General features: G+C 45.2%; 1 protein-coding gene across 1 annotated transcript in view; it reads left to right on the forward strand.

Annotated features, from left to right (window-relative positions):
* Positions 1–16,661, forward strand: part of CDC20 (cell division cycle 20) — a 164,646-nt gene that overhangs the window by 14,299 nt on the left and 133,686 nt on the right. Inside the window, exon 2 of the mRNA XM_033915283.1 lies at positions 2,765–2,985. Within this exon, the coding sequence (XP_033771174.1) occupies positions 2,775–2,985 (211 nt within the window). The 5' untranslated portion in view covers positions 2,765–2,774. The remainder of the gene's footprint in view (positions 1–2,764; positions 2,986–16,661) is intronic.

Consider the following 16,661-nt stretch of genomic DNA (forward strand, 5'->3'; position numbering starts at 1 on the left):
CCAGCCAATTGCTGCCTGGCTGGCCCGGAACTTCCTCTCTGACATCAGAATTGACGTTGGGGAGTGGAATGCTGGTCAGCGCGACGCTTCTGCAGGGAGAGCTTGGGGCAGCGGTGGCTTGGGGGCCTGTTCCCCCAATGGCGGCGGCAAACCTAGAAGCTTGGGGGAGGGCAGAGAGAAAGAAAGAAAGAGGGTAGGCAGGGAGACAGAAAAAAGGGGGGGCAGGGAGACAAAGAAAGAAGGGAGACAGAAAGAAAGGGGGCATGGAGAGAGAGAGAGAAAGAAAGAAGGGGGCAGGGAAATAGAAAGAAAAAGTTGGGGAAAGAATGAGGTCTGGAGGAGAGGAAGCATACAGGAGGCTGAAAGAAGAGAAGAAATACTGGATGCACAGTCAGAAGAAGAAAGTGCAACCAGAGACTCATGAAATCACCAGACAACAAAGGTAGGAAAAATGATTTTATTTTCAATTTAGTGATCAAAATGTGTCCATTTTGAGAATTTATATCTGCTGTCTATATTTTGCACTATGGCTCTCTTTTACTAAACCGCAATAGCGGTTTTTAGCGCAGGAGCCTATGAGCGTTGAGAGCAGCGCGGGGCATTCAGCACAGCTCCCTCAGCTAAAAACTGCTATCGCGGTTTAGTAAAGAGGGAGGGGTTATATTTGTATATTTTTGTATTGTTGTTATTGAGCTGACATTGCAGAGTCATCTGCCTTGACCTCTTTGAATAAACCCCCAGAATATGAATGATAATTAACATTTTCTCTGCCTTTCAGTGTGCTTTGTGTGTTTAAAAATTTTTTATTGTTGGTAGATCATTTTGACTTGGTCATTTTAAAAGTAGCTCTTAAGCCCAAAAAGTGTGGACACCCCTGCTCTAGACTATGGCTGTGTTAACCTTGCGTTCTCAATCAAGTCACCTCTCCCTCCCCCAGCCCACTCTGTCAACCCTCCTTCAGTCCCACCGCCTTTTCTTCCTTTCCTGAAATCACTGAAGAGGAAACTTCACATACTCCTTTCTCCTCCAAATTTACTACCTGATCCAATTCTGACCTGTCTACTCAGCGCTATCTCTCCTTCTGTCATCCCTTCCATCTGTCACACCTCAATATATCACTTTCCACTGTAACTGTCCCCAATGTCTTTAAACATGCTGTAATTACACCACTCCTCAAAAAAACTTCACTGGACTCTACCTGCTCTTCCAACTAGCACCTCATCTCCCTCCTCTTCTTATTCAAGCTACTTAAATATGCTGTTCACTGCTGTTGCCTTGATGATCTGTCATCCCTAGCTATTCTTGATCCATTTCAATCAGGCTTTTGCCCCCTTACTCTACAAAATTTGCCTTTTTAAAGTCTTCAATGACCTGTTCCTAGACAGATCCAAAGGCTTCTATCCTCATCCTTCTCTATCTGTTCACTGCTTTTGACTCTGTAGACCACTACCTTCTTCTTGATACCCTGTCATCACTTGGATTTCAGGACTCTGTTATTTCTTGGTTCTCTCTCACTATATGCAGTGGTGGATCCTCCTCCATTGCTAACCTACTATCAGTCGGAATATCTCAGGGTTCTGTTCTGGAACCTCTCCTCTCCATCTATACTCATTCCTTTGGTGCTCTGATCTCCTCACATAGTTTTCAATATCGCCTCTATGCTGATAACTTCAGATCTATCTCCCTATACCAGAAATCTCTATAGGAATCCAGGCCAGAGTCTGTCTGCTTTGCTTTGCTACCTAGATGTTCCACTGCCACTTAAAACTAAATATAACCAAGACTGAGCTATTTATCCTTCTACCTAAACTTACCTCTCCTCTCCCCCCTGCTCTCTGTGGATAAATCTCATCCTCTCTGTCTTGTCAGCTCGTAACCTCCGAGTCATCTATGACATCTGACTCCTCTTTCTCTGCACAAATCCAGCAGACCTCCAAAACCTGTAGTTTCTGTCTCTATAACATCTCTAAAATCTAACCCTTCCTCTCTGAGCACACTATTTAAAAATTTTATATAATGCCTAAACTCTAAGCTGTTTCCATAAAATTTTACATTCATAAACACATTCTTAACAAAAACCTTCTCCACACTCTTATCACCTGTTGCCTAGACTACTGCAACTTGCTTATCACAGGTCTTCTATGTAACCATCTTTCTTCCCTCCAATCCATTCAAAATTCTGTTGCATGACTTGTATTCTGCCAGTCACTATGCTCACATTATTCCTCTCCTCAGGTTATTTAATTGACTCCTTATCCATTTCTGCATTCAGTTCAAACTCCTCTTATTGACTTACAAGTGCATTCACTCTGCAGCTCAAATCTCTCTCTTCTCTCTCCCTATACTCTGTTCATCGGGCAAGTCTCTCTTATTTGTACCCTTCTCTACTGTCAACTCCAGACTACATTCCTTCTCTTTTGCTGCATCATATGCCTGGAACAGACTGCCCGAGTCAGTATGTCAAACTCTGTCCCTGATGATATTCAAATCCTGGCTAAAAGCCCACTTTTTCGAGGTTGCTTTTAACTCCTAACCCCCACTCAACTTGTAAAGTACCAGTGCCTGAGAAACTCCCTAACCCCCTACTTATCCTGTTTGACTAGATAGTAAGCGCTACTGAGCAGGGACTGTCTCTTAAATGTGCGGCATGTTGTGTACGTCTAGCAGTGCTATAGGAATGATTAGTAGTAGTCGTAGAGTACCTCAGAAAGTACCTCAAGTCCTTGGGCTATTGTAGAATAGTCACATCAAGTTTTCTTTACAGGTCTGAAATCATGGCACAGTTTGTGTTTGAAAATGATATTAATAGTATCCTTAGGCTGGATACCCCCATCACCAATGCACCACTGGCTCGGTGGCAGAGGAAGGCAAAAGAAAACAGTAGCTCCACAGCAGTGACCACATCTGCAAACAACAGCATAAGCTCACCCATGAAAGTTGCCAATAGATCACACAGCACTAGTAAAACTCCTTCCAAAACACCAGGTGAGTGCCATCATCTGATAACCAGAATAAATGTGGGGTTTATGGTGATTCAAAAAATTTCTCACTGCCTAACAACCCTCAAGTTTTAATGGTATTTAGTCTAGCAGCTGAGACCACTCATTTCTCCTTTCCTACTCCCTCCAATATTGTCTTCAGTGAATTTTTGGTGGAGCAGGAGCAGAGTGTGGGAACTCTCTCTCAGATCAGCAGTAGCTCATTCAGAAACTGATTTGCTAGGCTCAAATTTGCTTGTGCAGTTATACATGCAGGGAAAAGGAACCCAAGCTGTAACCATATGATGTAAGGTTCTCTATTACAAGTTGCCACCCAGGAAAAGGATCTAAGTGTCATAGCTGATGATAAGCTGAAACTCTGCTTGGTGTGCAGCAGTAGCTAAGAAAGCAAATAGAACACAAGAATAGCCATATTGGGGCAAATGATCCATTTAGCCCAGTATCCTGTTTCCACAGTGGCCAATTCAGGACACAAGCATCTTTCAGAAACCTAAATAATAGCAAACCTCTTTCAAACTTAGCTACACTAACTGCATTCTCCAGGAACAAATTCCAGAGCTTAATTTTATTTCCAGAGCAATAGGCATGTCATTCTGGACAAGTGAGTAATCTCCCTATGGCCATGAACCTCTGCAGAAAGAATCCACTCAAATTTTTTTCCATAACCTTACTACTTCACTAAGCTCTACTGCTACCTATAGTTTTCTTTTCTGAATGCGAGCCTGAAGGAGTGTTTCTGTCCTGCTCTGCCTTTTTTCTTTTATTCAGGGATTTTTTTTCTGTTTCATCTTCGGTTTTCAGAACTTCTCAATTCTAGGGTTAGGCTCTGCCTGCGTGGAGCAGAAGCAGACTGGTCTTCAACTGACAGCCTGTGGTATCTGTTAGCCAGCCTGCAGAAGTATTTTTTGTTTTGGGTTATTTTGAGCCCAGGACTGTCCCTGGTTAGCATTGCTTACCTTTTGCTTTGCAGTGGTTTGAGACCATGCTATTAGGCATCTGTAGGAAGCTCAGTGGTGTCTTGCAGGGTGCCGGCTACATTTCATTTCTCCCCCTTATTTTTGATTGTCGTGGTCTGCAGGGGTGGAGGTTTGGTCAGATGCTGGTCTGGCTGGCAGCCCAAAAATTCAGTGCTGGAAGGACATTTTCTCTGAGGCAGTGATCTCTTCTCTGTGATCCAGCTACCTTTTGGAGTTGAGGCAGGCAGCAGCATGTTGCCAGCACAGTAAGGTGAGGTGAATTGGCATGCTCCCATGTGTTCCCTCGCCTCTAAAATCCTAAAATTGCTGGTTTTTGTTTGACTGTTTTTGAAGCGGTTTTTGGCACCAAAATGCTGGCGGCTGCCATCTTGGATTTTTCCCAATTATTTATTTTTTTCAAAGTTCTTCAAAAAGCTTCAAAACACTTCATTTTGCCTCAAAACTGGTAGGAATGGAGTCCTTGGGCTCCTTTGTCTCTAATTCATGCCAGAATTTTGAAAGTTGCGTGCCTGAAGAACGTCCTGGTGGTACGTGCCACGCAGCACAGGAAGGGTTGGCAGGAGCGTCTGGTTTGTTTGTTTATTTGTTTGCTTGCTTGCTTCAATTTCTAACCTGTGTTCCCGGGAGCTCAGAATGGGGTACAAAAGGACATTCACAATATGTAACAATACATTACAAGGACATTTCAAGATTCATCATAAGTACATGAATGAAGCTGAAGTAGAGCCACAGCAGAAAAAGGAGTCGTAGTAGATTGAGTCATGTTGTAGAGCAATAGTTTTATAGAAAGGGGGGAAAGAGGAGGGGTCTGCATGTAGGGTGTTCAGCTGAAGAGGAGGGTCTTCACTGCTTTTCAGAAGTTCATCAGCAAGTCCTGGGATCTTATCTGTGCAGGCAGCTGGTGCCAAAGTAGAGGCATAAAGTGGCTGTACAAGCGCTTACGTGTAGTTTCCATTTGAAGATATCTTCCCGGGGTGATACACAGTCATATTTCTGCTTCCGAGTGGAGGGGGTGGGTGGGGGTATATTGGTGCAATTTAGAAGTGAGTCAATCTTTTATATGCTATTACCAGGGCTTTGAACATGCCGCGTTTTGTTGATTGGCAGCCAATGTTCTGAATGGGGAGATGGGGTCCCCTGGTAGTTGAGGCTGTATTGGAGGTGGATTGCTGAGGTTTGGACTCGTTGGAGGTGTTTGAGTTCTTTTGCGGTAATTCCATTAAATATGGTGTTACAATAGTCTAACCCAGTGATTCCCAACCCTGTCCTGGAGGAACACCAGGCCAATCAGGTTTTCAGGCTAGCCCTAATGAATATGCATGAGAGAGATTTGCATATGATGGAAGTGATAGGCATGCAAATTTGCTTCATGCATATTCATTAGGGCTAGCCTGAAAACCCAATTGGCCTGGTGTTCCTCCAGGACAGGGTTGGGAACCACTGGTCTAACCTGGAGAGAACAAAGGCGTAGATGAGCTGGGCTAGGTCGGGTTTAGTGATGACAGGCTTGATCCTTCCTAGTTGGCGCAGATAATAGAAGGAAGTAGAGAACATCTGCGAGATGTGGGCTGAGAGGGACAGATGGCCATCAAGTGTTACACCAAGGCTGCAAACCTGGTCATTTGCTGTTAGGAGGGTGGTATCCCAAGATATCATTGGACGGGTGTAGCTGATAATGGGTGTTGGCTTTTTTTTTCCCCCTGATCCATAGGAGTTCTGTATTTGCAGCATTCAGCTGGAGTTTGTTGTTTGTTATCTAGTTCTTCATTTTGGTGAGGCAGTGTTGGAGTTAGTGAGCTGGACAGATTGGTTGTCACCTGGTGGGAGGAGTAGCTATATGTCATCTCCATAGGAGTGAATTTTGATGCTGTATTTCTGAGCAATATCAATGACTGGTCTTATGTATAGGTTGAATAGGAGAGGGGAAAGCTGGGCACCTTGGTGGAATCCATATTTGATGGGTTTAGGTTCTGATATGTTTGTGCCTAAAAGTGCTGATTACGTTCTCTGCTGTAGTAATGAGGTGAGCCATTGGAGGGAAGAGCCTTAGATTCCAATGTCAGTGAGTCTGCGCAGTAGAAACTGGTGGTCAATGGTGTCGTATGCAATGCTTAGATCAAGAAATACTAATATGGCATCACTTCATTTGTCTAGTACTGACCAGCTGTCATCAATGATGTCTAGGACTGCCTCTGTTTGTGGCCTGTTCTGAAGCCGGATTGGAAGGGGGATAGGGCTCCTTGTTCTTCTATGAAGGGGAGTAGGTGGTGAAGTATTATTCGTTCCAAGAGTTTGGATACAAACGGGAGGTTGGAGACTGGGCGGTAATTGTTTGGGTCCAGGGTGTGTTTCTTGAGGGAGGGCGAACAGAATGCTAGGAATAATAAAGAAGAGGATCATGAACAGATCGGAGAAGGTTATCATGCCGCTGTACCGGGCCATGGTGCGCCCTCACCTGGAGTACTGCGTCCAGCACTGGTCGAAGAAGGACACGGTACTACTCGAAAGAGTCCAGAGAAGAGTGACTTAGATGGTTAAGGGTTGGAGGAGCTGCTGTACAGCGAAAGATTAGAGAAACTGGGCCTCTTCTCCCTCGAACAAAGGAGATTAAGAGGGGACATGATCGAAACATTCAAGGTACTGAAGGGGATAGACTTAGTAGATAAGGACAGGTTGTTCACCCTCTCCAAGGTAGGGAGAACGAGAGGGCACTCTCTAAAATTGAGAGGGGATAGATTTCGCACAAATGTAAGTAAGCTCTTCACCCAGAGGGTGGTAGAAAACTGGAACGTTCTTCCGAGTCTGTCATAGGGGAACACACCCTCAAGGGATTCAAGATTATGTTAGACAAGTTCCTGCTGAACAAGGACGTACACTGGTAGGGCTAGTGTCCGTTAGGTTGCAGCTTGACCAGAGGGTTGCAGCTTGAACGGACTGCTGGGCATGATGGACCACTGGTCTGACCCAGCAGCGGCAATTCTTATGTTCTCACTGTGGCTGTTTTCCAGCAGAGTGGAACCTTCATGGATGATAAGGAGGAGTTTATGATGGGGAGGATGGATTCCACTAAGGCGTCTCTGGATAGGAGGAAGCTGGATAGAAACATAGAAACTGACGGCAGAAAAGGGCCAAGGCCCATCTAGTCTGCCCATACCAATGTCCCACCCCCTAACTCCCTCCCCGAAGAGATCCCACGTGCCAATCCCATTTTTTCTTAAAATCTGACACGCTGCTGACCTCAATCACCTCCAGTGGAAGACTATTCCAACGATCAACCACTCTTTCGGTGAAGAAATACTTTCTGGTGTCACCATGAAATTTCCCACCCCTGAGTTTCAACGGATGCCCTCTTGTTGCCATGGGACCTTTTAGAAAAAAGATATTTTCCTCCACCTGGATACGGCCCGTGACATTTGAACGTCTCGATCATGTCCCCCCCCTCTCTGCGTTCCTCGAGTGAATATAGATGCAACTTATCCAAGGGTCAAGGATGGACAAGGGTCAAGGATTGTGTTGAGGGTTTGAGTTCTTTCAATGTTTCAATAAGCTTGTGTGTGACTAGGCGAAGTTGGGTTAGGGATTTGTATGTTGGGATAGCAGGGTGGTGTGGGAAGTGTGTTTGGGGGGGACTATTGCTGGGTGTGGTGTCCAGGTTATTAAAGATGTTGTCAATTTTGTCCTAGAAGAAGTCAATGAGGGCCTCACTGTCTAGGTTTATAGAGTTGTTCTGTCCGTGACCTTGGACAGTTGAGAAGAGCTGGTTTGTCAGGGTAAAGAGATGTCTGGATCGGTTAGGAATTCTCCGCAGTACAGAGGGCTGCGAGTTAGTAAGGGGAGTCAAGATTGTGGACAGCTTTGATTGAGCGTGAAACGTTCAATGGAAATTTCCTTATTTTTCACCTAAGTGCTACTCTTTGAAGCATTTTCTTTCAAAATGTCACATACTAAATGGAAGGGTATGGTGAGGGATGTGAAGCAGTCAGCTCTTACCTCCTCTCCGAGCCAATCGACACTTCAACAGTTTTTCAAGCATCGAGACTTAGCCAACCCCGGAGTGAGCTGATCCCACAGAGGGACTGAGTGAGGGAGAGTTTGGCCTCTTGGGCCAAGACATTTGTTTGTTGCCCCTGGGGATCTCCACCCCTCTTTGTCCAGCGGAGAGGCAGAGTGCTGATTCCAGCCTCAAGATGGTGGATTAGGAATCCCCAAAGTTGGATGTAGTAGGAGCCTTTGTTGCCAACAGACTCAGAAGAGCTGGAGACCTGGCAGAAAATCCTCTAGTCACGCTGGAGATACTTCTTGCAGCCATTAGGAAAGTGGATGTTGCTGTGGAGAAAATGGCCAAATACATGATGGTACTTGTTACTAAAGTGGATGCTTTTTCTAAGACTATAGAAACAGTAAAGCAGGAATGTATGGACAGAATTCAAAGAGATTGGTTTCTTGAAAGATTCAGTAGCTGAGGTCATAAAAGATCAAAATTCTATCCACCGTAAAATTGAGCAGATTGAGAACTTTAATAGGCGTTTGAACTTGAGAGTTTTTTTTAAATTGCCCAAAGATTCAAGCTATGTCTCCGGTTGAAGTTTTTAGAAAACTTCTAATAGAAAATTTACCGTATTTTTCGCTCCATAAGACGCACCCTAAATTTAGAGGAGGAAAACAAAAAAAACCTCTCCCTGCTAGGCTCTGTACCCAACCCCACACTCCTTGCCAGGCTCTGTCCCCTGTCCCCCCTCTGGTGGTCTAGCGGTAGGCCGGGACAGGGCAGGAAGGGCTAGTGGCTGGCAGACAGGGCCCCCCAACCTGAGGCAGGCAGGGTACCCCCCACCCCACCCGGAAGCAGGCAGGCAGGCTCTGGTACATTTTTAAAAATTCTGCCGTCCAGCGCTGTATGGTAGGAGTTTTTAGCGCTCCTGTCCTTCCCTCCAAGCTGACTGCCGAAATCTCGCGGCCCAGCGTCAAGAGAGGAGCACTTTTTAAAATCCTTCTGTCCAGTTCAGGAGCTTTTAACGCTCCTGCTCTTCCCTTAACTGACTCAAAAACTCTTGCGGCAGCGTCAGGCACGAGGCAGGCACGAGCTTTTCACGTTCCTGCCTGGTCCCGCTTCGTGGACTCGCGGGACTTTATCTTCCATCATGTTTCTATGTACTGGGTGAAGATAAACCTGCAAAATCTCACAGCAATATTAGAAAACTCGCTATCTGAAGTCAGAGAGAGCAACTTTTAATTGTGAATTTTGTCTTTGAACAAGATTTAAAATTGGTTATGAAAATGTATTTCAAAAAGGGAGGAACTCCTTTTTGTGGTCAGAAATTATGGATTTACCCTGATGTTACTAAGTCCACACAGGAGTGGCGTGAAGCCATGAAGAAAGAAACAAATAAATTAGGAGCCACCTATTTGCTAGCTTATCCTTTCAAATGTGTTGTCAGATACCTGGATTTAAAATACGTTTTCTTTCTCCCTGAACATCTAAGAACCATTTTGGATCTCAAGGGATTAACCAGCGGAACGGTTAGAGGCTCAAGTTGGGTACACCTTGGGGAAAGCCATCTAAGCCATTTTTTTTTTTTTAATGTAACCTTTTGACCCGGAAAATGATGAAGAAATAATGGCAATCAATAAAAAATTAGACTTGATAATTGGCTAAGTTCTAATAAATTAGCATTAAACATTCAAAAATCTAAAACTATGTTCTTCACCTGGGAAAAAGACTTAATGCCAAGGTCTTCGTTCATCCTCGATAACATTCCCTTAGAGTCAGTACCTATGTTAAAAATTCTAGGAGTAATGGTTGATGTTGATCTAACATTTCACAATCACATCAGTCAAATAGTTAAATCTTGTTTCCATAAACTACGTCTGATACGCTCAATCTCTACATTTCTAGACCCTAAATCCGTTAATATACTAATTCATTCTATGATCATAGCCAAAATCGATTATTGCAACTCCCTTCTAATCAATATAACACAAAAAGAAAAAAGACGGCTTCAGATAATCCAAAATACGGCAATAAAACTTATCCATAAAGCGAAAAAATACGATCATGTTACACCATTAATGATTAAATCACACTGGCTTCCTATTAGCCACCGTATTAACTTTAAGATATTATTTCTAGTATTTAAAGTTCTAACCTTCAACGAACCTCAATTTATGACAAGAATGATTATTCCACACAATGCCCCTCGCTCCCTTCGGTCGTCTTCTTTAAACTTATTAACTGTCCCCTCTCTGAAAATCGTGGGCACAAGAAGAAGTGACATGTTTTCTGTTATGGCTCTTAAACTGTGGAATTCATTGCCACATTATATCAGAAATGAAAAAGATCTTACCTCTTTCAAAACATTTTTAAAAACTTTTTTGTTTCAAGATGCTTTTAATATTTAATATTTTATTTTTGACACACCATACCTTGTTTCAGAAGTCAATTCTTTTCCCTCCCTCTCGTTTTTTCCCTTTTGTTTTTTCAATACAGAATGAATTGTAACTTTTCCCCCTAACCTTCTTTTATCATGTCTGTCTTTAATCTGGACTGCCAGATAAAAATTGTTAGTTGTTATATTTAATTATGTAAGTTTTCTTTTTACCCTAATAGTTGTTTGTCCACTAACTTGTGGCTTTTTAAGTTGTTTATCGCTTAGAAAGTTTGTATAAGCGATTCATCAAATGGTAATAAAACTTGAAACTTATAAATTCTCCCTTATTTTTCTAACTCTCCCCTCTTGCAGCACTTATGGAAGTCTAAGGAAGAATCTAAACCCTTTAGTGATGCTTCCGTTAGTTATTCTTTGATTTTTGCTGTATGTTATGATTTCTGTATTTCTTGAACGAGTAATTATACTTGTAATATTTGGATAAATGAATAAAAATAAAATAAAAAAAAAGGAATTCTCCGCAGTAGTTGTGAATAGTGAGATTTTTGCCTCCAGAATGGTGGATTTGTCGGTGGTTGATAGATTTCTCCAGTGTATTTTAATCTTCTCGTTCGGGTACTTGACCCATTTCCTCTCTGCTTTCCTCAGTGTGATCTTCAGTGAGTGAAGGTCATTGGTAAACCAGGGGGCAGGGGTTTTGTTAGTGGACGGCTGAGTGACTTTTTCCGGGCAAGATTATTATAGAGGGATTGAATTCCTGAGTGTCAGGTAGATGCAGCCATGCCAATGGAATGGAGGTCATGGTTGCAGGTTTTGCTGAGGTCTCAAATACCAGCAGCCATGTCTAGTGGATCAACTGAGTCTGAGATCAGGGTTTATGTGGTTCAAGTGGGGCCTTTTGGTTGGGCTGAGGTAGCTTCATGCTGGAGCTATAATTCGATAAGATGGTGATCTGACCATAGAATTGGTGTAACGGTGCAGTTCACTTGTTGGAGATCTGAAGATAGGTCCTTGTGGATGTACACTAAGTCTAGGATGTTACCAGCGGAATGTGTGGGAGTGGATACTGTCTGGTTGAATTCTAAGTCAGCTAAGGTGGGATTGTCAGAAGTGTTGGAATAGTCAGGAAAATTAAGTCACCTAGGATGATCACTTGTTTGGAGGAGAGGCTGTTATAGGGGAAAGTACCCTCCAGGGATTCAAGTCAAGGTTAGACAAGTTCCTGCTGAACCAGAACATAATGCAGGTAAGGCTAGACTCAAATAGGGCACTGGTCTTTGATCTAAGGGCCGCCACGTGAGTGGACTGCAGGGCACGATGGACCACTGGTCTGACCCAGCAGCGGCAATTCTTATGTTCTTAGGAATATTTTGGTGGTGAAGTAGAGGAGGATTTCTAGGGCTTCTGCTGGAGAGTGGAAGCCCTGTATCATAACCTCTCCCTTTGCACTCTAGAGCCAAGGAAATGGCAGTAAGCCCCCTGGTTTGGGCCATTTTTCTTACTGGCCCTTAGAACAGTGGTTGTCCTACATGGAGGTGCACAGAGACCATGGAGCCCAAGAGATGCAAGCTCTTCCCCAGAATTTGTTAATTTGATGTGGAAAGCCTTTCAGAGAGCTGTCCTAAGGAAAAGTCTGGCAGCACTTCAGACACTGCACAAGGGGGCATCTAGCCAGGAACTGCTAGACCTTTCTGAGGGTGGTATGGACAATGATGCTTCTCTTACTATGCCTTTGTTGTCGCAGGATGCACCTTCCCTGTCGGGATACTGGTTGCAATCGGGTGCTTTAGATCCTACGATGGCTCTTGTTCCTGGGGATGATCCCATAGTTCTGCGCTTATTTAAACCTACTGTTTTCCTGGACCTGATCACTGATTATGAGTGGTGTAAGATCTCAGTCTTTTACGTTTCCCTCGCATCCTGACATTAACATTTTGGTCACAGAGCATTGGGATGCTCCAGATGGTGCCCTTAAGGTGGCAAGAAATATGACTCTGTACCCTATGGCCCTGAAGTGTCACCAGTTATTTGCGCATCCTGAGGTTGATTCCTTAGTAGCATAGGTTACTAAACACTCCTCACTTCCGAGCGAAGGTGGAGTGTTTTTGAAGTATATGCAGGATTGCTGAGTGGATGTGGTTCTCAAGAGGCTTTTCGAGGCTTTAGCTTTGGGGAATCAAAGCCGCTTCTGTGGCATCCTTTGTAACGTGTGCCTGCCACACTAGGATATTACTACCGAGGAGGTAGCGGAAGAAGCTCGGGAAGACACCCAGCGCACAACTTTGACTCCAAACCACGCTGATCATCCCCCCGGAAGGAGCGCAGAGTGGTAGTCATCGGGGACTCCATGCTGCGAGGAACCGAGGGTCCAATTTGTAGACCAGATTTGCAGTCGAGGGAGGTCTGCTGTCTCCCTGGAGCCAGGATTCGTGACGTCACCACCTCTCTCGATAAAATACTAAAACCTACTGACCACTTCCCTATGCTTCTTATCCATATAGGTACAAATGACACTGCAAGGAACACCTTAGAGAACATACCCGATGACTTCAGAGCCCTGGGTAGGAAGCTGAAGCAGACGGGTGCACAGGTGGTCTTCTCATCCATCCTCCCAGTTAGAGACAGAGGAAGAGCCAGGGAAGAATGCATCCAATGTACCAACGAGTGGCTTCGCAACTGGTGCATTGAGATGAACTTTGGATTCCTGGACCATGGAAAGGCACTCCAGGGACTGCAGGGACCGGACGGACTTCACTTGACCAAAAGAGGTAAAAACGTACTTGGACACCATCTAGCCCGCCTACTTCGCAGGGCTTTAAACTAGGTAAGTTGGGGGAGGGCATCCACTCACATTCCACAGCAGTAAGGAATCATCCAGTGGAGGCGAGACACAACCGCCCTTTTGAGCCCAAGGTAAGCACCCATAGCACGCATGACAGCCCTAACAAACACAAGGGATGGAGGGCCATGTATGTCAATGCACACAGTTTAGGCAATAAAATTCTGCAATTGGAAACCGAGATAGTGAATGCCAACTTAGATGTGGTGGCAATATCCGAGACCTGGTTCATGGACTCTCATGGGTGGGATATGGCTATACCGGGTTACAGTTTACTTCGTCGAGACAGAGAGGGCAGGTTAGGCGGAGGGGTAGCGCTATACATTAAAGAAGGAATCAAAACCACCAGAATCACGGAAGTCAAGTACTCCGGGGAATCCCTCTGGGTGAATCTGGCCAGAGGGAGAGAAAAATGCCTGTATCTTGGTGTGGTATATAGACCTCCGAGACAACCGGAAGACAAGGACACGGAACTAATCGAAGACATAGAAAATATCGCGCTAAGGGGGGACGTTGTACTAATGGGAGACTTCAATATGTCGGATGTAGACTGGAGCACACCTTCAGCAACAACCAGCGGAAGCAAGAGGCTATTAGCCTCCATAAGAGGAGCACGCCTCAATCAAATGGTAATGGAGCCCACTAGGGCCCAAACGATCCTTGACCTAGTACTCACCAATGGAGAAAGCGTCTCAGAAATCTTCGTGGGAGATAAGCTAGCCTCCAGCGATCACAACATGATATGGTTCCATCTGAGGAAAGGTTTCCATAGATCAAACACTAAAACAAAGGTACTCAACTTCCGAGGAACAGACTTTGCACGTATGGGAGTTTTCGTCCATCAGGCACTCCAGGACCAAACTGAGACAGAGAATGTGGAGGATATGTGGTCATCCCTGAAATCTGTCATACACGAGGCAACCTGCCGTTACATAAAATCATCACATAAACAGCGAAGAAAGGACAAACCCCAGTGGTTCACCGCAGAGATCTCACGTCTCGTTAAGGAGAAGAAAAACACATTTGCTTCCTTCAAACGCACCGGGAAAAGCGAAGATCAACTGCTACACAGGATCAAGTCCACAGAGGTCAAAACGGCAGTCAGGGAGGCCAAACTTCGAGTGGAAGAAACTCTAGCAAACAACATTAAGAAAGGGGACAAATCCTTCTTCCGGTATATCAGTGACAGGAAAAAAACCACAGACGGGATAGTACGCCTGAAAAAACAGACGGGAATTACGCAGAATCAGATCCCGAAAAAGCAGAAATACTAAATAAATACTTCAGCTCGGTCTTCACCTGCGAGGCGCCAGGGTCCGGCCCTCAATTGAAACCACAGTCAAACACAAAAGACCCGTTTCGGAATTTTAAATTCACACCCAGCGAGGTTTACTTTGAGCTAACAAAACTCAAGGTGGACAAAGCCATGGGACCGGACAATATGCACCCCAGAGTGCTTAGGGAGTTAGGTGATGTCCTGGCAGAACCGTTAGCCGTACTATTCAATCTCTCACTGAGTACAGGGACAGTCCCCTTGGACTGGAAAACAGCTAACGTCGTTCCTTTACACAAAAAGGGTTGCAAGACAGAGGCTGCAAATTACAGACCGGTGAGACTGACATCAATAGTATGCAAAATCATGGAAACACTGATCAAACGCCAGTTGGACACGGTCTTGAACGAAGGGAATCTACGGGACCCCCAATCAACATGGATTCACCAAGGGTAGGTCCTGCCAATCAAACCTCATCAGCTTCTTTGACTGGGTAACAAAAAGACTGGACGAAGGAGATTCACTGGACATAGTGTACCTGGACTTCAGTAAAGCTTTTGACAGCGTCCCACACCGCAGACTGTTAAACAAGATGAAATCAATGGGGTTAGGAGAGACTCTGACGGCATGGGTCAGAGATTGGCTGAGTGGCAGACGTCAGAGGGTGATGGTTAACGGTACTTTCTCTGGGACATCGGAGGTGACCAGCGGGGTGCCTCAGGGCTCGGTCTTGGGTCCGCTCCTCTTCAACATATTCATAGGAGATCTGACTCAAGGGCTTCAAGGTAAAGTAACATTATTCGCCGACGACGCCAAACTATGTAATATGGTAGGCGAGGGCAATTTACAAGATAGTATGGCGCAGGACCTGCGCACATTGGAATGCTGGTCCTCAACCTGGCAGCTGGGCTTCAATGCTGGAAAATGTAAGGTCATGCACCTAGGTAACAGAAACCCGTGCAGAACTTATACCTTGAACGGGGAGACCTTGACCAGGACTTCAGCGGAACGAGATTTGGGAGTAATCATTAGTGCAGACATGAAATCTGCCAATCAGGTGGAGAAGGCTTCCTCAAGGGCAAGGCAGATGCTGGGTTGCATCCGTAGAAGTTTTGTCAGCAGAAAGCCTGCTGTCATTATGCCATTGTACAGGGCCATGGTGAGACCTCATCTGGAATACTGCATGCAATTCTGGAGGCCACACTACCGCAAAGACGTGCAGAGGGTCGAGTCGGTCCAGAGAATGGCCACCAGAATGGTCTCAGGGCTTAAAGGTCTCCCGTACGAAGCAAGACTAGACAATTTGCAGCTCTACACTCTAGAGGAGCGCAGGGAGAGGGGAGACATGATTGAGACGTTTAAATACGTCACCGGACGTATAGAAGTGGAAGATAACATCTTCCTTCTTAGAGGCCCCTCAACCACAAGAGGGCACCCGCTCAAACTCAGGGGCGGAAAATTTCACGGCGACACCAGGAAGTATTTCTTCACGGAGCGAGTGATTGATCGGTGGAACGGGCTTCCAGTGCAGGTGATCGAGGCCAGCAGTGTGCCAGATTTTAAGAATAAATGGGACGCCCATGTGGGATCCCTAAGAGGGTCAGGGCAAAACACTAGCTAATCTTAAGGGGAGGGTCTATAGTGGGCAGACTTGATGGGCTTTGGCCCTTTTCTGCCGTCATCTTTCTATGTTTCTAGGTAACGGACCTGGGAGCGCAAAAGCGCTGACCCGGTGCCCTAGCTCCTTCTGACAGGAATGAATTATGTGACTGATTCTCTATACGACATTTATTAGGTTCATGAACAAGGCTTTGGCTTATTCAGTCTCTGCCCGCAAAATGTACAGGATCAGACAATGGGCTGGAGATTCCACCTTCAAAGCTACCCTTAACTGACTTCTTTCAAAGGGCAATTGTTATTTGAGAAGGGCCTGGATGATCTTATGACCAGTGTGGTTGATCGTCGTCCGAAATCTTTCCCTGATAGAATAGAGAGGTTCTGGGTCTGCTCAGGAGCCACGTCCCAGAGACCCTTTCAGGGATACAAACAGGATTGCTGGATCCAGGCGCAACCAGGTATCCCGTTCCTGTACTGCTTCTTCCTCCAAGAAGACACAATGATACCAGGTCCAGGGCAGTCCATCTCAAGATAGGGGACGGCTCTCTGACTTTCTGCAAGCCTGGGCTTAGA

Source organism: Geotrypetes seraphini, chromosome 12 (genome assembly GCF_902459505.1).
Source record: "Geotrypetes seraphini chromosome 12, aGeoSer1.1, whole genome shotgun sequence".
Lineage (NCBI taxonomy): Eukaryota > Metazoa > Chordata > Amphibia > Gymnophiona > Dermophiidae > Geotrypetes > Geotrypetes seraphini.